The sequence below is a fragment of the Dipteris shenzhenensis genome, chromosome 10, assembly GCF_047967505.1.
Source record: "Dipteris shenzhenensis isolate YYH24624 ecotype China chromosome 10, Dip_SZ_1.0, whole genome shotgun sequence".
Classification (NCBI taxonomy): Eukaryota; Viridiplantae; Streptophyta; class Polypodiopsida; order Gleicheniales; family Dipteridaceae; genus Dipteris; species Dipteris shenzhenensis.
In genome coordinates, this window is record NC_141605.1 from 16,791,621 (window position 1) to 16,817,131 (window position 25,511).

General features: G+C 41.6%; 1 protein-coding gene across 1 annotated transcript; it reads right to left on the reverse strand.

Annotated features, from left to right (window-relative positions):
* Nucleotides 1-1,502: 1,502 nt before the first annotated feature.
* On the reverse strand, nucleotides 1,503-2,178 carry LOC147897476 (putative glutathione S-transferase parC). Its single transcript, XM_087380936.1, has 2 exons — nucleotides 2,125-2,178; nucleotides 1,503-1,932 (listed from the first exon to the last, which is right to left on the reverse strand). Exon 2 carries the CDS (start codon nucleotides 1,921-1,923, stop codon nucleotides 1,573-1,575), a length of 351 nt encoding a protein of 116 aa, XP_087237062.1. The 5' UTR covers nucleotides 1,924-1,932; nucleotides 2,125-2,178; the 3' UTR covers nucleotides 1,503-1,572.
* Between the last annotated feature and the right edge of the window lie 23,333 nt (nucleotides 2,179-25,511).

Consider the following 25,511-nt stretch of genomic DNA (forward strand, 5'->3'; position numbering starts at 1 on the left):
AGTAAAGTATATTAAATATAAGTATGTGGTTTTTTTGCAAAGAAAAAAAAGTTGACTTAAAAGAAAAATACACTAATAGGGACAAGTTTCACATACATGGTCATGTTTCAAGTCTAGTCTTATCGTGCCATGAAGATGGAAAATTATCTATATTCATTCTTCTAAACCTGTAAGGAGAGTTATACTTAAGTATTCATTGAAAGCTAATGAAAGATCATTGATGAGAGGCTATACCTTGGTGATGTAAGGCACATGAGGGGGGTAATACCTCCGCGATAATATGCTAGTTGAAGACCATTGATATAGCCAATACGCTAGTGCTCATGTACCAATCAAAAACCTTTCAAAGAGCCTTCAAGGAGATGATACCCTAAAGACCTTCTAATCTTATGATATTGCCAAGACGTTTTGCATGTACTTGTAAATAGTTAGGCAAACTATGGTATTTCTAGCAAGACCAGTTCAATCTACTCATGGATCATGTAATGAACATAGTTATAAGGGATGAGCCAACTGAGCATTACTCAATCTTGTTGTGTGTCCAACGAAAAAAATAATTAAAAAAAAAAGGATAATGACAATGGACTAGTCAAGCCTACCTCTATTGGAGGTGAGTGCCCATGTATAAAAAGGCATCAAGATCTCTAGCCTAGAATGCCTTGAGTGACCCTGATATATCGAAACATTCAAGTTGTAATCCTACAAAACTTATCTTGTGTCTTATGCCCCATGTTTTTCTAGATGACATGTGGTTCTTTCTAAAGTAATGTACTCTTCATTGCAAGAGGGAAGGTCTATCATCAACAATGGTGATAGTGAGTAGCTTGCACTTCAGACATATTTTAGCTTGGTGCAATTGTCTAGCGATATTATTTTCTATGGGCTATTTTAGACGAGCTATTTGATAACAAGAATATACACTTGAGATATTTAAAAGGAGCAATTTCCATGCATGATAGATATCCTAGACTAAGGCCAATTACACACTCATGGTGTGCTTGCCTATGCTTATAAAATATTTATGGCGTGTTGCCACATGGGGAGGCGCAATTGAACGTGACTTTTTTGGAGGCCGCCCAACCTTGGGTGGGCAAGACCCCCCGCCAAGCACATGGGCGGGCAAGACCCCCCACCCAAGCACATGGGCGCGGAGTTTTTCTCTAAGAACAATGAGCTGAATTAGATGTTCAAGATGTCAAATGGTTTTTGAGGATCCGGATAACCATAACTCAACATCATCTTTGAGGTCAGACATAAATAGGGTGCCTCCACTTCGATGGATCCATTCTACTCCGATCCATGTAATTTCTAAATCACCTTGCTCTCAGATTGTCCTAATTTAATCAACAGAAGTAAAATCACATTGTGCATGCCAATATTGAATTAAGAAACACGATTTGCCAAGTGACTTAGATTATGTTATAAACTAAGAAACAGGACTTAGATAATCTGTAAGTGAGCAGCATGAGGGTAATCACGGCAAAAACTTGGATCAGCTACACACACATTCTACTGAGCACATCACAAGTATCTATACGACTTGTTAATTCATATATGAGGATGAGGGTCATTCTACTGGGTTCCAAAACGCATCAGCCGCCTGGTGCGAGCAAACTCTGTAACCTTCTCCGGAGCTGGCAAACAGTCTCCCATTGACGCTGATTCCTTCATTGCTTTCAACCACCGAAGCAGCCGCGGAAAAGGATCGAGACTGCAGCCGCCTAACGTTTCGAACGCCTCTTGCCACGCCACAAGAGACCCCAACACTATATCTACATAGCCCACCGTGGCACCCCCGAAAAATGGATGCTCCATTGCTACAACGCTGAAGGCTCCTTCCAGTGTAGTAAAGTGCCCTATGACCTCCTGCACCGCTGCCTTTTGCTCGTCTCCTGTAGTTCTCAATGTGATGCGGACTACCATATCCGTGATCTGTGGAACAGGTCGGACGACAGAAGGTAAGCAAGCAAGCACATCATTTGATTTAGACAGCGAGCTTAATTCATGGGTAGCCTTTCTCGCATATATCAGAGACAAGCAAGGATCCAGCAGAAGAGGAGGGCCAATCAAAAGGACACTGATACTCATGGCCGTTAATCCGAAAGAGAAAGGGCAGTAGCTGACCTTCTTGTCCACGAAATCAGCCCAGAAAAGAGCCACAGCACGGTGGTAAGGGTCAGTGGGTCATCGATGTATTGGACAATGATGGGCGATTCGCAGATGGCTTTGCCGCGGTGGAGGAGGACGGGCACCTTCTTGTGGATGGGGTTGGACTCAAGGAGGAGGGAACTTTTGTGGATGAGATCCTAGGGATTTTTGTGTGAAGAATGCCTTTAGCACACAGAGCGAGCTCCGCCCGCATGGCGTAGGGGCTTGACCAGACGGTGAGGAGCTGAACATCATCAGCATCGGCCATGGATCTTTTCTACAAGCTATTGCCCAGCAAGCTTCAAGAGTGGCTTCCATAACCACGAGAGAAAAGCTACATTGTTGCAACTTGGACAAGATTGAGACGTAGCTTACATAAGGGCAGTCGGAAATTTCCCGGAAATTCAAATGGAGGAATATTTAGAACTTCTACAATATTTAAAAGAACTTCTTATATAAGATAAAGTTATTTGAATATGGTACAACAAATATATAAATATCTTCAAAATCACACCACTAGTCGAGATAATTTAAAAGAAAAACATATATGACAACAAAACACCATCCATTTCCTAGAGCACGTTGTCGAGGTATAATAGTATAAGATATAGCCTTCTCTTCCAAAAGGAATAATCACGTGGTAGAATATAAAACCAAACAAGTTATACATATTAGAGCCATTCCAAAGTGCACATAGTAAAACAAATAAAACAATCCACAATGCTTAGGGTGCACAACCATGGCACAAGTACACATTGAGCATCAAGTTCAGAATCTATTTGCTCCTTAAATACTAAATCATTAAATTGAGACAGATTATTGAACTATGTATGGTGTGTGTGGAAAAGTCTCCCATGTGGGCTAGGTGGGTATGCACTCTCAATTGTGTACGACAACCCTTTGCCTCATTTTTCCACATAAATCAAACCCCATATCCCAAGTCTAAGATACTCCCTGGGTCTCTTCCCAATTTTATAATACATTCAAACATCTAGGAGGACAAGTGGAAGGTTGGCACAAGAAGTCTTGCTACCTCATCCTACTTTTCCCATTATTTAACTTGCATTCTTTGACTATCTATACCCCCCCCACATGGGCCTTTCCTACATGGAGGGAATAATCCAATATAATATCCATCTCCACCTATTTTATATTACTTCTTCCATGGTCCTTGGGCCATGTCTTACTAAATGCAGGCATGGGGCCACCTAGTGGAGGGGTGGCACATGGAGAAACCATGCCACCTTACCATTTTATAATATAACTACCACACCTTATGGGTCCTCTTATGTGGAAGGGTGGCACATGGTCATGCCCTGCCACCTACACCCTGGGCCCTATGCACACCATATTTTATTATACTATTGCCACACATACAAGCACACACATATATTTATGCCTTTTACCTTGGTCAAATTTATCCATAACAGTTCCCCCCCCCAGGCAGGGAATGCACAGCATTTCCATGCCTGGGACCATCACGAACAAAGAAGGGCTTGAGATAACGCTTGTTGATCACCTTCTTGCCATATAGCTCATGTACTTGTACAGACCCATTGCTACGTTCCTTGATGACTTTGTATGGACCGGTTCACAGTGGAAGGAACTTTTTATCCATCTGGTGGTCCAATCTATTGTCAAAGCATAGCACAACATCCCCCTCAGCAAAGTGTCTTTCCCATCACTTGCAAATCTTACCATCCATGTGGGCCTTTTGTCGGTTCTTTTGGATCTCTGTTTGATGGAGTGCAAGGCGTCGGGTTTCATCTAGCTTCCCAAGTTGTACCAACCTGGCCTCTACATATTCATCTTCTGTCATCCTCTCTTCTCATGCCAATCTCAAGGCCAAAATTTCTATCTATATTGGTAAAACTACCTCAATACCGTACACCAACTCAAAAAAAGTGTGACCTGTAGACGTTTTATGGGTGATGTTGTAAGCCCGTACAGCTTCGGTGACCTTCTGATTTCACTAGCTCCTGCTCCCTGTGGCCATTTTCCACATGGTTTTACAAAGGAGGCCATTGGTCCGCTCCGTTTGTCCCATGGACGCTGGATGAGAGATGCTAGAAGTGCGGTGATCAATACCCATGCGATCCATGAGCAATTCCACTGCTTCATTTAAGAATGGACTCCCATGGTCAGATACTATTTCCATGGGTGTCCCAAACCTTGTGCAAATACATTCAAATATAAAATTTGAAACTGCCTTACCATTTGCAGCGGGGAGGGCGATAGCTTGAGCCCACTTAGTGACATACTGAGTGGCTACCAGAAGATACTTCTTTTTGCGGGCAGTCATGGGTAGGGGCCCAACAAAATCTATTCCCCACTTCTGAAACGGATGGATGGACATCACTGGATGATGTTGCCCAGGATGCAAATCCTTCCTACCAAAGAATTGGCATGGTTCACAAGCTTTGTAATACATAGTGACATTCTTAAACAAGGTCGGCCAATAGTACCCAGCATGTAAAATCTTCTTAGCTGTATAGTCACCGGCATAGTGGCCTCCACAAAATCCATCATGATAATGCTTCAATACCTTAGGTACTTCATTTGCATCAATGGCTCGTCTTAGTACCCCATCCAGGCCTTGGCAGTACAACACCCCATCAAAGAGAGTGTAGCGCCTACTATCTCTACGGATTCTCTTTCTCTCATAGCTAGTACTTTCTGGAGGAAAGGAGAAAGTGGTCAGAAACCTATAGATACCGCCATACCATGGATCCCCAACTTCTATGGTTGCTACAAGGGTTACATCGAGGCACTCCTATAAATCAATCAAAGCATTCTTCAAGTTGGAACAACCCCCTTTTACAATTTTGAAAGAAAAATAATATTCTTGTAAAACTGCCAACCATTTGGCCTACCGGCCCATGGGATTTGGTGATTGAAGAACCTGCTTTGCAAGACCATTGCTACAGATTATAATGAAGGACTTTTCAGCCACATAATGCTTAAATTTCTCAATGCAAAATACCAAAGACAAAGCATGCTTGTCAGCCTCAGAGTAGCGTCGTTCAGTTTTGAGCAATTGTCGAGAAGCAAATCAAACGGGATACATGGACCGATCCTCCCCTTGCCGGAGAAGAATACCTACCAGAGTGTGCTCACCAAACCCAAGATTGATATAGAAAGTCTTTGACCAATAACTGGGTGATGTTGCCCAGGATGCAAATCCTTCCTACCAAAGAATTGGCATGGTTCATAAGTTTTGCAATACATAGTGACATCCTTAAACAAGGTCAGCCAATAGTACCCAGCATGTAAAATCTTCTTAGCTGTATAGTCACCGGCATAGTGGCCTTCACAAAATCCATCATGATAATGCTTGAATACCTTAGGTACTTCATTTGCATCAATGGCCCGTCTTAGTACCACATCCAAGCCTTGACAGTACAACACCCCATCAAAGAGAGTGTAGCGCCTACTATCTCTATAGATTCTCTTTCTCTCATAGCTAGTACTTTCTGGAGGAAAGGAGAAAGTGGTTAGAAACCTGTAGATACCACCATACCATGGATCCCCAACTTCTATGGCCGCTACAAGGGTTACATCAAGGTACTCTTTTAAATCAATCAAAGCATTCTTCAAGTTGGAACAACCCCCTTTTACAGTTTTGAAAGAAAAATCATATTCTTGTAAAACTGCCAACCAGAGCCCATGGGATTTGGTGATTGAAGAACCTGCTTTGCAAGACCATTGCTACAAATTATAATGAAGGACTTTCTAGCCACATAATGCTTAAATTTCTCAATGCAAAATACCAAAGACGAAGCATGTTTGTCAGCCTCACAGTAGCATCGTTCAGTTTTGAGCAATTGTCGAGAAGCAAATCAAACGGGATACATGGACCGATCCTCCCCTTATTGGAGAAGAATACCTACCAGAGTGTACTCACCAAACCCAGGATTGATATAGAAAGTCTTTGACCAATTAGGATTGCGTAGAATGGGTTTTGAAGCTAGAGCACTCTTTATTTGTACAAACCCATGATCACAATCCTCATCCCAAGAGAAATCAACTCCATCTTTTAATAGCATAGTCATGGGTCATGTCAAAGCAACATATTGATCAATGAAGCGGCGACAGTATCCTATTAGATTGACAAATGAGTGTACCTGACGTTTGGTTGTTGGCGGGGAGAGCTTGAGGATAGCATCTACCTTCTTGAGGTCAGGTTTGACGCCCTCGGATGAGACAATATGTCCCAGTAACCTCCCTTGAGTGGCTCCAATGATGCATTTATCAGGGTTGAGGCTTCCATTCACATCATTGACCCTTTGGAAGGCCAACCTCCTTATGTGTCGATAATATATAGAAGTCATCTAAAAATACCTCCAAGAAAACCCCCAAATATAGAGCAAACACCATCTGGATAAATCTTTGAAAAGTAGCAAGAGCATTGGTGAGGCCAAATGGCATTACTTTGAATGCAAATGTCCCCCAAGGTGTGGCAAATGTTGTTTTAAGCACATCCTCCTAAGCAATTCTGATTTGATAAGTCCCGGAGTAACCATCACAGAAAGTATACATCTCATGACCACTTACCTTCTCAAGAATGAGGTCTTGAAAAGGAAGAGGATGATGGTCCTTCTTGGTGGCGGCATTGAGTTTCTTATAGTCGATGCAGACCTACCACTTGTTGTTTTTCTTTGGTGTGACTACCACTGGTGAAACCCATTCAGTATTGTGAACCAGAACAATAAACCCAACTTCTACAAGTTTCTACAACTCTGAGTGCAAAGCATCGGTCTGTAGGGGCCCTAATATCTGATACTTCTGAGCTACTGGCTTCGTATCAAGCTTCAGCTCTATCTTGTGTTCTATGGCACTCACATGGCGAAGGTGGTGGTACCTAGTTGCTAAGAGGCAGGAAAATCTTTGAACATTTCTAGGAACTCGTCTTTCTCATTTGGACTGAGGACTGGGGAAAGCATAGATTCAAGCTGTAGAGGACTAGCTGTTGTGAAGATTGTGGGAGAGAGGGAAGGAGTCTCACTTGCAGCTTTCTCACATGCACAATGGGGGAATACACACAAAGGTGGAGTCTGAAAACAGTTTTCCTCTTCTTAGTTGTGAAAGCCAAAAGAACTCTAGTACAAAGAAATAGAAGAACCCTATATGTGGGTCTCAAATCAAACTCAACTAACTAAGGTGGCATACTAACTGAGCCACAAACTAGAGTAGATAAAGATAGCTATCATCCAGCTATTATTCATGGGTGGTGTACCAACCGCATCTCCAGCTAACAAGTCGGTGGCATAAATACACAATGGTCACCCTGGCATATCGCGAGTGGAGCTCGATATCTCAACACTCCCCCTCGAGCTCAATCCCAATTCTTGCACACCAAGTAGGTCTCTGAACTTGCGCAGCTTCTCTGCGCCCAATGCTTTCGTGAATATGTCAGCTACCTGATCCTCTGTGCTAACATAAACTAGATCAATAAGACCTAGTAAAACCTTCTCCCGTACATAGTGATAATGCACCTCAATGTGCTTTGTTCTAGCATGAAAGACTGGGTACTTTGCCAAGTGTATACTGCTCATGTTGTCACAATAAATGACAACTGGCCCATCTGATGCATATCATAGAGTAGCTTATGTAACCAAGCCTCGGGGGGGTCACTATGTATAAACCCTCTATACCACGTGCATTCAAGGCATATTTCTAAAATCCCTTATCTGTGTAAATTTTTCATTAATAAAATGTACCCCTTTTCTATACAAATCTGTAAATTTTTTCCAAAACTATTTTAAATTATCCCTTATGTATATTTATTTCTGTAAATTTTAGAAATAAAAAATATCCTTTTATTGAACTCACGTGATAGCGTTACATATGATAAGTGACCCCCCCGAGAACCAAGCTACCTCACATGCAGCCATTGCTGCACCCCTGTACTCAGTCTCTGTGCTCGACAAGGAAACTGTAGGTTGTTTCTTGCTACTCCAAGTGACTGCAACACTCCCAAAAGAAAACACATATCCACTGGTAGATCGCCTATCAGAAATACTACCAGCCCAATCAGCATCAGTGTATCCATGCAACTGTATCTGAATCCCAGCCTCATAAAATAGTCCATACTGCAATGTGGACTTCACATACCTGAGTATGCGTCTAGCCGCATCCAAATGCAGTTTCCTTGGAGCCTGCATAAACTGACTTACCAACCCAACAGCATAGCTCAAATCTGGCCTGGTAATAGTCATGTAAATCAAACTTCCTACTATGCGTCTGTACATAGTAGGGTCTTCCAGAAGCTCACCTGCATCTGCACTCAGCTTCACATTCTACTCCAAAGGAACACTCCAAAGGAACTGAAATAGGCTTACAGCCTGTCATCCCATATTTGGACAGCATGTCCAATCCATATTGCCTCTGTAAGAGCTGTATCCCACTTGGTGATCTAATCACCTCAATGCCCAAGAAATAACGCAGCTCTCCCAGATCCTTCATCTCAGACTTCTGCCTCAATAGCATTTTCACATGAAGGATATCTTCATCACTATCACCTGTGATGATCAAATCATCAACATAAATGACAAGCAGCATAATTCCTTTCTCTGTTTTTCTCACATAGAGTGAGAAATCTGCCTTGGAAATCTGAAAGCCAATAGTGACAAGATACTGTCCTATCTTGTCAGACCATGCTCTAGGTGCTTGCTTCAAGCCATACAAGGCTTTCTTCAACCTGCAAACAAGCTCAGGATGAATGGCATGAACATAACCTGCTGGCTGCTCCATAAAGACCTCTTCTTGCAAATCACCATGCAAGAAGGCATTCTTTACATCCATCTGATGTAAAGACCATCCCTTTGATGCAGCCATAGCAATGGCTACTCTTACGGTTGCCATCCTTGCAACCGGGCTGAAAGTTTCTTCATAATCAATGCCATATGTCTGTGCATACCCCTTGACAACTAATCTTGCCTTGTATCTATTCATAGAACCATCTGCATTGTGCTTGATCTTATAAACCCACTTATAGCCAATTGCATTATTGTCTTTAGGCAAAGGTACTAATTCCCATGTAGCATTTGCATCCAAGGCATCCATTTCTTCATCCATGGCTTTCTCCCATTTTTCATTTCCCATGGCTTGCTCAAAAGAAGTGGGTTCTGGTTCCTGTATCACTTTGACCATATAGGCATAGTGAATGGCTGTAAATCCATCATATTTCAGCCTATCCACAGGATACCTGACCCTGGTAGACCCTGCGCAAAATAGGCTCACTTCCAGGTGCTCTCAAAACATCCCTGGTCTTCCTTACTCCAAGTGTAACAACAGAAGGAATACCCAACTCATCATCAATGCTCTGTTCTGAGCCACTGGATTCACCATCCACACAAGAGTGACCTGCATTCACATCAAACATGGGCTGATCTACCTTCTCTTTTCCTTTTCGTGATACCTGCATACCACTCTCTGCATTGCTTTGAGGGGATTCTCTTGATCTCAATCTGCCTGTCCATGGCAAAGTATGTGAACCACTGGTAGAGGACACTCCAGGTCCACTGATATTTTATGATTGCTGCTGTGCATTCTGTGCAGCATTACCATTTTGTGCATCTACATCAATCATCACATTTACTGGTTTATACCAGCTGCTCATCTCATCAAAAACAACATCTCTGCTCACTGTGAACTTACGTGTAGAAGGGTTATAGCATCTATACCCTTTCTGCTACAGAGAATAACCAATAAAGATGCACTTCTCAGCTTTTGGATCCAACTTAGACCTCAACTCATCTGGCACATGGACATAGGCAATGCAACCAAAAATCTTAAAATGAGAAATATCTGGTTTCCTACCAGTATACATCTCCTCTGGCATCATGCCATGTATTGATGCAGTGGGAGTCCTGTTCATTATATAGACTGCTGTAGCAACTGCTTCAGCCAATAATAATCTGGTAGATCTTTTTCATTTAGCATAGCCCGAGATACCTCTCCAATATGCCTGTTTTTTCTTTCTGCAATTCCATTTTGCTGTGGGGTATGACTGCATGAATATTGCTGCTTTATACCATGCTCCTGCAAGAACCTTGCAAACTCATTTGAGAGGTACTCTCCCCCTCCATCTGACCTTAGGCATTTTATTTGCAGGCCTGTTTCTTTTTCAACCATAGCTTTGAAAGCTTTGAAGTGCCCAAACACTTCACTTTTCTTTTTCATAAAATACACCCACAGTTTTCTGCTGAAGTCATCAATAAATGTGACAAAATAGTGACAGCCTCCAATAGATGCAGCTTTTGTAGTCCACACATCAAAGTGGATTAATTCCAATGGCTTTTTACTCTCTTGAACATGCCTAGGAAAAGGTTTCCTTGCCTGTTTCCCAAATTGACAGGCTTCACAAACCTTGTGCATTTCTGCAACCTTGAATATAGGCAATCCTGCAACAATATTTTGGGCTTGCATTGATTTAAGTCGTTGTATATTAACATGACCAATGCGTTTGTGCCAGATATCAATATCTGCAACTACACCGGTCCCATGTGCAAACATTGCTGCACTCAATTCAGGCATGTCTGCATCCAATGTAAACATCCTGCCCTTCTTCTTTCCTTTTGCTATCAAGCGACCATTATTTTTCATATCCTCAACAAAGCATCCATGAGGATTAAATCTGGCCTGCAAGCCCTGCTCAACCATCTGCTGACCAACATAAACCAGGTTCTTGGTGATGTTCGGAACATGAAATACATCAGACAAGTATTTCTTTTTCCCATCCTGCATAGACAAAGGAATTTTGCCAATCTGCACAATAGGATGTGCAGTATCGTCACCAGTCTCCACAAATCCCGGTTTTTCCATTTTTCTTACATCGTGCATCCATTCAGCATGACCTGTCATGTGGTTTGACGCACCTGAATCAACATACCACACATCATTGCTTTCTTCTGCACTTGTTACAGAATTTGTCATATGCTGCACCATAAACAAATGCTCATTTCTGTCATCACCCTGTCTACTAGAGGATGCATAATTGCCTTGCTGCAATTTTCCATTCATAATGTCATTCTGCTTTTTGTAGTAGTCTTTAACCATATGACCCATTTTGCCACAATAGTAGCATTCAACATTGCTATTTGCATTTTGGCCTCTCTGCCATCCACCACGGCCTCTTTGGCTCCCCCTGCCTCTAGAGTTACCATGTCCCCTTGCATAGGACTGGTTTTCTTGCGTTTGCTGCATATTCTGATTTCTACCACGACCTGCAGATCAGCCTCCTCTACCTCTGCCTCTACCTCTGCCAGCATTTAAGTAGAAGATAGTTTCTTTTGAAGTTCCTACTGAAGAAGATGCACCACCATTTCTCTGCTCTTCGGAAATTAGAAGAGCAATCAACTCCTCAAAATCAGGAAATTTTTCACGGATGGCAATGGATGTCCGAAACTGTGCATAATCCTTTTCTCATTCAAGGTCACAGAGACCAAATCGTCATCATCCACTGGTGACCCAATGGAAGCAAGTGCATCTGCAATTTTATTCACTTTCATGTGGTAGTCATTTATGCTCAAATTTTCTCTCTGCACATTGTGCAACTCCTGTTTGAGTTGCATTTTCCTGGCTTGCGTATTTGTGCTATACATTTTTGCCAAAGTATCCCATGCCTCCTTTGGCGTATTTGCATCCTGAATATGCACAATCATGGAGTCCGAAATACTGATAGACAGCCAGTACATAACTTTCCTGGCTCTCTCATGCCATCCTTTAAATGCCTGCATTTCCTATTGACTGGAAACATTAGGAAGAACAGGTTCTTCTTCATTTCCTGTAATGAACTCCCAATAGCCTTTTCCCATCAAGAAATTTGTCATTCTAAACTTCCATGCCTGGAAGTTGTTCTTGTCAAACTTTTCAGTGACAATTTGTGAAAGAGAATCAGATGCCATTACAAAGCACTACAAAATATTCTGTCACTGCAAAAAACACAGCTTTTGCCTCACACGAGCAGATTTGCAAAACTGACAAAAGTGGTATTTCATGACACAGTCACTTCCTAGTGACGATTTTGCATCAACAAGCAACAAGCATGAATCTGCAACTCCCAATGTCTTTGTGCACAGGCATACGATGCAATTTCTACGGCAAATTTTCACCGACCTGTAGAACAGTGGTCGCACAATAAAAACAGGGCCTTTTTTTGAGCGCTTGCGGAGAACTTTCGCCTCCAAAACGGGCCTCGAAATGACCCCGAATCAGAAAAATAAAGTCACCAAGGGTTTTGCCCTTTCCCGTAGCATATAATTCCCTCTTGCCACACCGCGAAGGGCGTCTCAAATCTGAGACAGTGCACTCTTGCACTTCCGGCTGTGCTACCTGCAGAGATTTGCTCCCAAACTCGAAAAAGGAAAGCAACGCTGGTCCTCTTACCAGGACACTGCGAACTTGGTTTGCTTTCTTGAGCTCCTTACCATGAACAAGGCTCTAATACCATGTGAAGATTGTGGGAGAGAGGGAAGGAGTCTCACTTGTGGCTTTCTCACATGCACAATGGGGGAATACACACAAAGGTGGAGGCTGAAAACAGTTTTCCTCTTCTTAGTTGTGAAAGCCAAAAGAACTCTAGTACAAAGAAATAGAAGAACCCTATATGTGGGTCTCAAATCAAACTCAACTAACTAAGGTGGCATACTAACTGAGCCACAAACTAGAGTAGATAAGGATAGCTGTCATCTAGCTATTATTCATCGGCGGTGTACCAACCGCATCTCCAGCTAACAAGTCGGTGACATAAATACACAACGGTCACCTTGGCATATCGCGAGTGGAGCTCGATATCTCAACAGCTATTACCTTTTCTGCAGGTGGCAGGGTCAGAGACACCCCCATCATGTAAACTTCCTGCTTTGAAAACTACTCCCCCCCGTCTGATTCTTCCATTGATTCACTGAGAGAGTATCACTATCTTGCTCCTCTTCTTCTTCTGGTTCAGTGGCACCTGGCTGCACCGGGATCTTCTCCTTAGAAGCACCGAAAGACATGTGTCACGTCTTCCAATAGCTAACTGCATCACTCTTCCTCAACCATGGTCTCCCGAGTATGATTGGGTAACTCCTGCCTGTATCTTCAATGTCCACTACATAGAAATTGACGGTGGTGGTCAACCCATTGATAGTGATGGGAAAATCCTCAATGACTCCCAGGGTGGTGAGTCGTCGACCATCTGCTACCTTGATTCAAGTGGAGGAATGCCTTGTACATTTCAAATTCAACTTTTTCATGATACAGGGCACCATGATATTACATGCAGCCCCCCTATCAACACACACACTTTTGACATGGCAAATATCTATGATGACATCTATTGTATGAGGGTGCCGATCAATTTCTTGAGAGAGAGAAGAAACCTCTCATACCTTTCCCTTTTTCTTGCTCCTCCTTGTTGAGAGCCCTTGCTGCAGCTCACGTCTCACCTTAGGGCTTAATGCTATTAGTTGAGGAAGCATGATGCTCAAAGACTAATGAGCAAGGTCCTCAACGACTGAATAGTCCTCTTGCCCCAAGCTAATGGGAAAATCCAAGGGTGACCACTTACTTCTGCGAGATCTTTTAGTCTTCTCTGTTGGTGGGTCTGCCATCTCAGCATCTGAGGGCTCTGAGAAGGACACCTTCTTTTCGACGTGGCCCAGTCCACGGTTTGGAGAGGGGTCCGAGGTGGTATGACTTCTTTTCCCGAGGTCAAGGATCTCTACATCAGAATCCTCGGTGCTTGATTCACTTAGAAGATTCACCCTTGGAATATTGGGACATTTCGTGCGATAATGACCCTTCTGGTGGCACTCATAGCACACAACATTGGCATGTTCTCTTGGAGGGCGATTGGCTTGATTTCTAATGCCCACCATCTCAAGCCGAAGATCATTCAGGGCCTTGGCTAGGTCATTGACTCCAGGTTCTTTAGCCAGAGGGGCTGGGGGAGTAGGAAGGAGGGGGGCTCGTGGGCAAGGCTAGGGAAATCTTCCAGGTGGAGGTTGAGGATATACTCCTTATTGAGGGTAAGCATCTAAGGGAGGACCATACATTTGAGGTGGAGGTGGTGGATACATCCCTGATGGGGGGTGGGGGTATGCCCTTGAGTTGGACCCCCCAGGTTGTTGTTGCAAGAATTGAGGGGGTTGCGGAGGGACAATCATCTTCTTTGAAGTGGGGTCAGATTGAACTTTATCAAACTTTTGAGCAATCTCATGTGCTAGCACCATAGTTTCTGGATTCTCCCATTTAAGCTTGAGGCGCGGAATTCATCACTTGCTCTTGCTACGAGGTAGCCCAACACATGCTGAGTCATTCTAGCTTGAAATCTGGCATTGTCCTCCTGTGTGGCAATTAAATGGTCTAGGAGCACGGCTGCTTGATCCACATAATGGCATGTCGTCTCCCCTTCTGGCTGCTTCAGGTTTGCCACCTGCAAGTACACATTCTTCGGCTCCTCTTTTTTACCGAAATACTCAATCATAGCTGCTATTAACCTCGGCCAACTTTGGCGAACGTCTTCAGCCTACTTCTTGTACCACACTTGAGCCAAACCCTCTAGAAATGTGGGAAGAACCAACAACCATCTATCTTTGGTAAGAAAGTTGAGAGAAACACAACGGCGCTTCAAGGCTACAAGATACTCATTTGGATTTTCTTCCATCCGACCACAGAACATGAGAATGTCAGCCATGCTTGGAAGATGGGAAAGAGAGAGGTTAAATGAGGCTTATCTATTGGCAAACAATAAAAAGAGGTAGCTTGAACTGAAAATCAGATTAAGATACATCTACAAAGCACACATAGGCAGGGTAGGGTGTGACTGGTGTTTTGTGAAATATTATACGGGAAGAATTTTCAGCATAGAATAGCTCATAGACAATCTTAAAACGACCAACCCTCATGATATTGCTTCCATATTTACAAGCGAGGGTTAGAGACGTGGCACTGCATGAGGTTGTTCATCAAGGCAAACAAGAATGCCATGACAAATGTCAATAGTTGGAGGGCTTGCACATCACCTTCAGCTTCTTCTAGTTCTTGAAGTCGCCATGCTATTTCTTCAAGGGGTGTGCAGTTTGGCATCCTTCTTTTAAGCAATGTGCTTAAGGACCTTTCTGATGATCTTTCGAAGTCAGTAAACTCGTATCAAATATGCCCAACACTTAGTTTCATGATGACCACAACCTTTGCATTCCTTACAAATGATCACCCTCATTCATGGCTTATGGCTTTGTTGGGGTGGTACTTCCGCACGTTTCATGCGTGATTGAAGTACAAGATTCACGTGCCAAGAAATCAACAATTAGAATTTGAGCTCGAGGGATATGCTGAATTTTTACCTCTTCAAATTGTTGGCAAAGTTCCAATGCTTGTTGATGTCATGGAACCAAGCCTTCGCTCTGCACCTTCCACCTTCCACTAACTTGTTCACACACGTGTTGAGAATCTCCTTGCACCTCAAGTTGCTTGATGCGATGTTCTTGCACCTTTTGTAGCCCAAAAATGAGTGCCGAGTATTTAGCTTGGTTTCAAGTACTTGCTAGTGCAGACTTGCTATAACAATACACCTCACCCCCTAGTGAAGTGAGTTTCACACCCACACCAGCAGCCTTGGTCGAAGGTTTGTATGTGCCGTCAAATTGGAGGAGCCAAGATGTCATCACACCAAGACTAAAATCCGGAAATCCCAAGTTTCTCGATAGTCCAAGATAAGTAGAAGGAGAGGGTGGGGAGAATTCGCAAGACGTTTAGCACCAAATAAAATTCGCAAGAGGTTTAGCACCAAATAAACTTGCAATCCTTTGTTAATAGTTTATCTTTAGACAAAAAAGAATTACAACTTGAAGCTCAAAATGAGGTAGAAAGGGTTGATTAGGTAAAAGGGATTCCTTGGTCGAAACTTTACCAACCATAATCGAGCCCTAGAAACCTTTGTAGTGAGATCGAGAAGAAATCATTCAAGACGAGCTTATCCACAGGAATTAATAAGCAAATGTGCCAAATCTCCCCCCAAGCTTGGGGAGCATCCCACCCTTCGAAGAATGTCACCCTTTTAATTACCTCGATGCAGCAAGTAGCTCGATCACCACACAATGAGTAGAATTGAAATCAAAGTCCTCCCAGTGTATCACTAGTTCTTCACCTTGAATCATCCACGGTGTGTCATCCCACTTGTCGTCTCCTTGAACAATGCATTGTACAATAAGTTGTTGAAGATCGACATGAAGATCAAGAAAGAGATCTCGCCAATTGGTAGCTGTAATGAGCGGAGGACCAAGCACCAAATCCTTGAACTCATCAAGAAGTGACATAAATATCCACCCTCCTCGTGTGGCGTGCATCCAAGGAGTGAACTTAAAAAAGTTAAGAATCTATGATCTAGTATCAGATATAAATAGAGCATATGAAATAAAGTACTTTTGCTTTTTACAACAAGAGGAAACTCCCTACGGTTAGAGAGTTACAATTCATGAGATTTCACCATATAAGCAATATCATTACACTTTCATCACTTCCTATTTGCTGGCCCATTGGTAAGTCTTCCTTTTGTGAATGGGGAGGTCTTGGGTTCAATTCCCACTCCTTAATAAAAAGAGGGGAGAGGAGAGGAGAAGAGAAGATAGAAGGGGGGGGGAGCGCGAGGTCTGTTGCAGATGCGTAGGAGTAGTTTTGCATGGCACTGTATAGAAGAAGCGATTTTGCAGATGCAGTCGACTAGAAGATACGTGGCACCGCACAGAAGATGCACAAGAACCCAAAAGATGCACAGAAACTGAGAAGTTTTGCAGCCGCGAAGATAGAGAACTGCAAGTTGAAGACACGCAGATTGGAGGCGCAAAAGCAGAGAACCGCACACGGAAGGTGTTGCACAACTATACCCAGCCATGGAAGTAATGAATTTTATGCCACTAGCCATGGAGATTTCAATCCCAGCAGCCACATAGATTCTATTAACTAGAAAAGAATTTGAGGCATAATGCTAGACCGCGAGGCATGGCGACGCTCGAGGGCCATAGAGGAAAAGGGAATATGAGGGAAGACGCATTAACATAGGTGGGGAAAAAGGATTAAGAGGGGTGGGAATGAAGAGAGGGACTATGCCACAAGGGGGAAGGGAGAGGGGGAAGAGGAGCATGTACATGATGGGAGGTGGAATGTAGAGATGGAGACATCAAGGGAAGAGAGTCATGCTTTATTTGAAAGGAAGGATGGGAGGGGGAAATCAAAGTACTAGCTAGGTGGCTTTACAAGAATCAGCGTGTTACACCAAGGAATAGCCCCCTCCTTTTATAGCCAAGAGAGAGGGTCTCTCCCAATAAATGCATCGTCCCACATGCATGGTGTGTGTGGAAAAGTCTCCCATGTAGGCTAGGTGGGTACGCACTCTCAATTGTGTGCGAAAACCCTTTGCCTCATTTTCCCACATAAATCAAACCCCATATCCCAAGTCTAAGATACTCCCTTGGTCTCTTTCCAATTTTATAATACGTTCAAACATCTAGGAGGACAAGTGGAGGGTTGGCAGAAGAAGTCTTGCCACCTCATCCTACTTTCCCCATTATTTAACTTGCATTCTTTGACTATCTACACCCCCCCACATGGGCCTATCCTACATGGAGGGAATACTCCAATATAATATCCATCTCCACCTATTTTATATTACTTCTCCCATGGTCCTTGGGCCATGTCTCACTAAATGCAGGCATGGGGCCGCCTAGGTGGAGGGGTGGCACATGGAGGAACCATGCCACCTTACCATTTCATAATATAACTACCATGGATTATGTACAACACACCTTATGGGTCCTCTTACGTGGAAGGGTGGCACATGGTCATGCCATGCCACCTCAACCCTAGGCCCTATGCACACCATATTTTATTATACTATTGCCACACATACAAGCACACACATATATTTATGCCTTTACCTTGGTCAAATTTATCCATAACAGTGTGTGTGTAGACACTCACCACAAAAAAAAGGTGTATGTATAGATGCACTCTCTCTTTGTGTAATCCATGCATCTCTCTCTCTCTATATATATATATACAAGTAACAAAATATTAGACAATATATAACATAATATAATATTAGAATATACTTTAAATAATATATAATATATAATATTTTGTGTGTGTGTGTGTGTGTGTGTGTGTGTGTGTGTATGTATGTATGTATATATATGAAAACCTCGCTCTGTCTCCCTCTTGCCAAATGGGAGTCTCTCTCTCTCTCTCTATATATATATATATATATATATATATATATATCTAGTACCTATCTATCTATCTATCTATATAGTATCTATCTATCTATCTATCTATTTATCTATCTATCTATCTATCTATCTCTCTATATGTCTATCTTTCTACCCATCTATCTATCTATCTATCTATGTATATATATAAATTATACCTCTTGCCTCGGTTCTCTCTCTCTCTCTCTCTCTAGGATCTAGCTCGTAATCCAAATCATTTGCATATCGTTTTACTGAATACAAGACAACAAAATTTACAATTCATGTTATTATTATTCCAAAAACTCATATAATTAGAAGAGCCCAAACTTGAGACATCATATTGTTCTACTCTTGAGAGTTTGTTGTCCTTTTCTATGAATTTTTAAGGGTAGTTCTCAAATCTGTAACATTCTCTAACACCACAATAGTGTGAGCTAGTTCTTGATTTAAGCCAACTCATGTGTATCTAAGGCTGATTGGGCACATGTTTTAGATTTTCCAAAGTTGTGAAAGAGATTTGGGGTGGCCCATTCCATTTGATTGGTCATTCTATCCTAGCATGGTCAATGATCTAACTAGATATGGGGAGGAAACAACTGATGCGTTGCTATTATGATATGAGAGCTCCTTCAAGTTATAGATATATAAACTCATAATTGTAAAGAAAAGTAACCTCAAAGTCAAAACGTGTCCACCCATGGGATTTGATGGTCCACTAAACTCCTGATATACTCTCTCTCTCACACACACACACACACACACACACACATATGTGCATGCATAGTTTGACTCAAAGGGGTTTCTTTGATGCCATCCTTTAGCACTTACTTAAATTTTGCCTATTTATTTGTATTTCTAAAAATAGTTGTATTTAGGAATCAATTACATCGACTTGTTGAACCCAAGCCATCAAGAAAAAAAATTTGTATTAATGTTCCAAGGACCCATACTCTTATAAGAACCCAAACTCAAGAATTATATTATTCTATTCTCAAGAACATATTTCCCCATTCCGTGAAAATTTTAGGGTATTACTCGAGTATGTTTGACTTGCCAAAGCTGCTAATTTTTTATCCATTCCATTTAACTAGTCATTATATCCTAGAACAATCAATGATGTATAGCCCAAGTTAGATAATGTTTCTTTAAAAAAAATTTAAAATCACTAATAATATTGAAAAACATGGAACGCATACATGAAATAGGTGATCTTGGCTCCGATGACCAAGAAATTATAGCATGGAAACCATCTAATCGCATGTCATGGCTAGACAATGATGTAGATGATTGCCTACATTAGGATGGGTTACCAACAAAATCTACTGGGTGGATTGTGTGTTCTTAGCAACGATAGGCACCCAAAGTCGCACAACTGACACAAGAAGTGAAGGGGAAAAGAATGGGAGGGCAGCAAATCTAGCTATATAAAGGCCTTAGGGGCAAAGAAACAATTCCCCACACCCATTAAAATTTCTCTCCTACCCCCTTCCATGCTCTCTCCAAGCTCTCTCCAAGCCCCCTTCTACCCCTACGATAAATCTTCTATTGCAACCTCGATGCCCCTTCATAATGCTGCCCAAGTCATGGGATCCATTATTTGCCTTGGCTCTCCATCATGCAACACTCCACTAGTTACAGCCATGACCAAGGGAGTTGCAAGATGGGGAGCCAAGGGAAGCAGGTCATCGTTGTTCCATCAAGCACTGGCAAAGAACTCACCTTGGTGATGAGACTCTCATAATTGAGCACAACCTTCAGCACTAAGGAAGAAGAAATCAACTTGGTAATAAGCCACAACACATTGAGAGCATGCGTGAGTGTGCTAGAGCTCACCACTAGATTGAGTTCCTTGTCCACTATCGAATGTTATGCTCATTGAGCTCACTGGAAAGTTTTCTCTCTGCCAGTGCCTTGAAATAAGTTGCTATGATGAAGGCAATTCCTTGAAAGACTTGAAAGAAAAACCTAATGACCAATCATGTTACAGGATGGGGAGCCAAGGGAAACGGATTGTCGTTGTTCTGCGAGTTGTTGGGAGTGAACTCAACTTGGTGTTGAGCCTCTCGTAATTGCGCACAACCTTCCGCACTGGGGAAGTAGCTCAACTTGGGGATCATCTCTAACACACTGCGAGCATGCGTCAGTGTGCTGGACCTCACCACCATATTGAGTTCCCTATCTGGTGTTGAATGTTGTGCTCGATTGAGCTCACCTCAAAGTTGAGTTCCCTCTTCCAGTGCCTTGAAAGAAGTTGCTATGACAATAGTTATTTCAATTACGAGGTGTTTGTATTGTCCCCTGCATACAAGGAGTTCTAGGTCCAATTTGTAAGAAAGTAATACCTACTATAGCACTATAAAGTGCTCGTATTGTCCCCTGCATACAAGGCACCAGGTCAAAAGTGAAAGAAAGTGCTAACAAGGGCAAAAAGTGACACCTAGTCCTTCCACAGTGGTGGTGTTGAATGTTGTAAAAGTGTTTAAAAAAGTGTCGCAAAGACAAAGTGATAGCATCTTTGTATGTAATCTATTTTGTTAAATGTTTGCTTCAGATGTTTCAATTTCAATGTAATACTATTATCACAAAAACTATCGGATGTTATTTCTTTTTTCAACATCAATGTAGTAACATTATCGCCAAAACTATTGTTGATGTTACTTTAGTAGTAAAAGTGGCTCTAAATAAGAACAAATGGCATATTTTTTCCCTCGTTTATATTTTATTGCAACCATAGGGATCGTTGCACAAGAAATTGTTGAACAATTTGTTGTTATTATAGTGAAAATGGTTCCAATAACCAGCGCGGTGGTTTAGAACTATAATAACTCCAATAGCTAGCATGGTGGTTGCAAGGAAACTATACTAAATTGCAAATTTCTACAATTTCTTTAGCTTGGAACTAAAATAGCTCCAAGAATATGTGTGGTGGTTGAGAAATTGTTGCACAAGGAGTAATACGACTAAAATATCTCCAAAATAACACTATTTTTCTTGGTTTAGAATAAAATTAGCTCCAACATCCAGCATGGTGGTTGCGTGGATATGGACCTTGAGGGGTCCCCTTTTGAGATTGACATGCCATGATGGTCTTCATGCTAACGTGGTGGTCTCTCCATGCCAACATCAGTGCTTGAACCAGCACGGTGGTCCGTGCAGCAAAAGATTTTATTGTGCAGTGATAGATGGCAAAGTTGAGTAATGATAGGTGGCAAGGAAAAAGTTTTGTGTACTCAAGCCAGCGTGGTTGTGCTCAAACCAGCATGGTGGTTAGCGCAACAAAAGATTGTGTTGCACAGTGACAGATGGCGAAGCTGCGCAAGCAAACATGGCAAGGAAAAGGCTGTGTGATGTGGTCACGCCAAAGGTAGACCAACAGTCTCTATGCTCATGAGTAAATGCATATAGTTCCATGCGTCAAAATCTGTGCTATTGACCATGATAAGATTGCATCTCATTATTATGCCAATGCACATTCATGAAATCAAGAAAATTTTTGGCGATAGTGTGGTCCACAAAAAATTCAAATATTCACCCAAAAGTGCATGGTGCTGTGGCCCCAAAATGGCCCGAAAATAGTTTTGTAATTGGCTACACCCAAGCAAATGTTGACCCATGATGCAAATGAATTTAAATACCAAATTCTAGTACCTGCAAAAGAGAGAAATCACACCAAATACCAGGTGCACCCAAATGTGTATGCCAAATATAAGGTAATATCACCAAACCTCAAAGGCTTAAAGCATCAAAATGCATCTGACTCATGTGCATATACTATGTATCCATATGATCAAATCTAGACCAAAAGAAAATGTCAACCTACAATGACAAAACAATGGCAATCCCAATGCCAATAAGTGCCAAAATGCCTGAAGCATAAATGTTGTCCATGAGCATATGTTTCAACAAAATCTCATCCAAGAGATCATAGCACAACCTGTGCATCCACTGCAATATGTCAAAGCTGTCCCTCAACATGAATAGAATTTGTGTGCTAAATGTCCATCAATAAAGCATCCCAAAAGGCAATTTGAGACTATCAATGCATCCAACAACGATTGCCATGCATCAAAATGCCCTATAAAGCATCCACTCCAACCCAATACAAAGCATGAATGAGCACACATGGCTCAGACTGCTACCAGAGTGATTTGCATAAGGTATATCCAAAAATCAAGGCCCCATTGCAATGATCACTAGTGAAAATAGAACCTAGGATGCCTTAAAACATGGGCATCACTGTATAATCGAACTTAGCAAGACAATCTACAAATATCTCTCTTCTACTGGAACTCCAAAATCCCAACCGATGAATGGGAAACGAGGAGTCAAACCTTGCAATTACTTGCAAAAATGAACCTTAGGAAACTTAATCTTCATCAAAATGCCACGTGGTAATCAATGACAAGGTCTTGGAAACTTTGAGAAATTTCTTGCAAAGAGACGAATAGACAGATGTTTTAGGCAATCCCTGATCCAATGGGACAGACAACCCATAGCTTCAGAACTTTACGAAATCGAAAGCAGCTTCACAGGTAGAAGTTTTAGACTGCTTTAAATCCAATGGGGTGTCTGAACTGCAAATGGTGGCTTGGATATGGAGATCCAACATACGAAATCCATGCAAGAAATTGAATTTTGTCACTTTTTGCAGGAGCTGTAACTTTTCACTAAGAACTCGGATGATAGAGATGTAAAAACAAGAAATGAAGTACTCAAAGTCTTCTATAACTTTTCATTTGATCTCAAGGCGAGATTGAGCTTCTAGATAAAGATGTATTCATTACAAGACACTCATGTCTAAAATAGACTATCTTTTACCTCCAAAACCACCTGCTGGCTTGCAAAAAACCACTCAATGAACTTTCAAAAGGTTTCCGCAAGGTCTCGTACATGAGGATATAGGTAAAGTCACCCAATGAAGCTTCTCCTTCCTCCCTTAGAGCTGTAAATAGGAGACTTTGGGCTCCACACTCACGCCCAAGCTCAACTAAAACACCCACACTCTGATACCAGTTGAGAGATCTCAACAATGGAAGCAAAATGGAAGAAGGTGAGCGAGAGGGAGAGCCAAAAGAGAGAACCACACAAGTTTTGGTGGGTGCAAAACACCATAATCTTCTATGTCATCCATATATATATGTGTTTGAGTATTGTACATAACTGGGGTTAAGGTACAATGGCCTTTAATCCCCACAGTAGACACATTCATCAAGCTACCATTCCAAAAGGTAATGGCTCTAAGCCTAGGCACTAGTTGGCCTTTTCATTTTCCTCTTTAGCCTAAAGGTGAGGGAAATGTCAAAAGATGTTGGGCGTCGCTCATACTATCATGGCTCCAATTTTGAGAAAATTGATCAAGGTTTTTCCACTTTTGGGTAGATTTAATGAAGATGTTGGAATGCTTGAACCATAGGCTTTTCCGTTTCCCTCGTCTTTGGTGACACTTTAGGCGAGCAACTTTGGGAAAAGTTTGTATGAACAACTTCGAACAAAGTGTCTGAGAAGGCAAGGGAAATGAGTTCTTACATTCTTTTGTCAGTTGAGAAAGTGCCAAGAAATTGTAAGAAAGTGCTAAGAAGGGAAAAAGGTGACACCAGGTCTTGCCACCATGGTGGGGTTGACTTGACAAGTTCTAAAAGTGCTAAAAGAAGTGCCACAAAGATGTAACAAGTGCTAACAAGTTTCTCTTTCAAGAATGTAATCTCTCTTGCTCAACTTTTGATTCAAATGAAGTCTTTTTTCTTTCAACTTTAATATGATACTATTATCACAAAAACTATTGTTAGTGTTACTTCGAGGTAGTGAAAGTGGTTCTAAAGAAGTATAAATTTCTCTCATTTATGGTTATTGCAAAAAATGTTGTTACTATGGTTCTAAACAAGCAAAAATGGGATAGTTTTTCCCTTGTTTAGGATTTATTGCAACCATTGCTATCGTGGCACAAGAAATTGTTGCACTAGGAAGCACATTAAATTACTTGGTTTAGGATTCACTACAAGAAGCACTAAAATAGCTCCAAGAATTAGCATGTTGTTTGCAAGGAAATACCAATTGTAAATTTTTTTGAAGCTATTACTTCGGTATTGAAAATGTCCTAAAGAATCTTTAAAGAAGCCCAATTGGCATAGTTTTTCCCTCATTTATGGTTTATTACAACTAGTGTGGTTGTTGCACAAGGGCTACTAAAATTACTCCAAATAGGACCTACATTTTCCTTTTCTTAAGAACTAAAATAGCTCCAAGAGCCATCGTGATGGTATAAGGAAATACATCTAGAAAAATACAATTAAGTATAAAAAAATGCAGCTATCGATATGGCCCTTAACGGGTCTCGTTTAGGGACAAGGGCCATATCAACATGCCATATTTGTTGATATGGCCCTTACCCCTAAAGGGGACCCCTCAAGGACCATATCGAATTGAAAAGGGAAACTTCAAGGGAAAGGAAATACATGATTAACTACAACGGTCATCTCATGCACTTGTTCTTTTGGCATGCTTATGATAGCAATGTGTGCATTCATGCTTTGCTTTTCCATTTGTTGAAAAGGTCTTACCAATTGATTTATTTCAATATTAGTAGCAGTGTCTAATTGCTAACAATGCTTTTGATCTAGTAGGTGCATAGAGCTTGAAAAGGCGATCACTTTTCCTCTTTGGAGCGCATGCAAATTCTTCCTAGATTGCAAGTTACGCCTTGTCAAAGTTTTTATGATGAAGAAGAGGGGCCTTGATGATGTGGCACAGGGATTTGAACACATGTAATGCCCTTACCATAACCCTAAATGGGTTTGTATATATTCTACATTTTCAACTAAATCTAGTGTACAGCTAGTCGTTTGTGGTGTGCTCTCCAACTGTGCCCTCTCTCCTTATCTCCACTCTTCTCCTCTCCTCTCTTCATATTTTGTCAGCTCCAATTTAAGCTTGAAACAATGTGCAATGTGTAAATGACAGGAGAAGCATGGATGATTTTTTCCTATTAGTTTTGTTAAGAAGAGAAACTTTTATATTGGTGTCGAAAGTTTGTATGCCTTGGTAAAAATAAAGGTTTGAAAATTTTGCCAAGATTTGAAACTTTTATGAGAAAAAATTTAAAGTTTCGCTAGGATTTACAACTGTTTCTTTAAA

Coding starts and splice junctions, on each gene's coding strand:
- LOC147897476 (XM_087380936.1), bottom strand. CDS start 1,923: ATGGTAGTCCGCATCACATTGAGAACTACAGGAGACGAGCAAAAGGCA.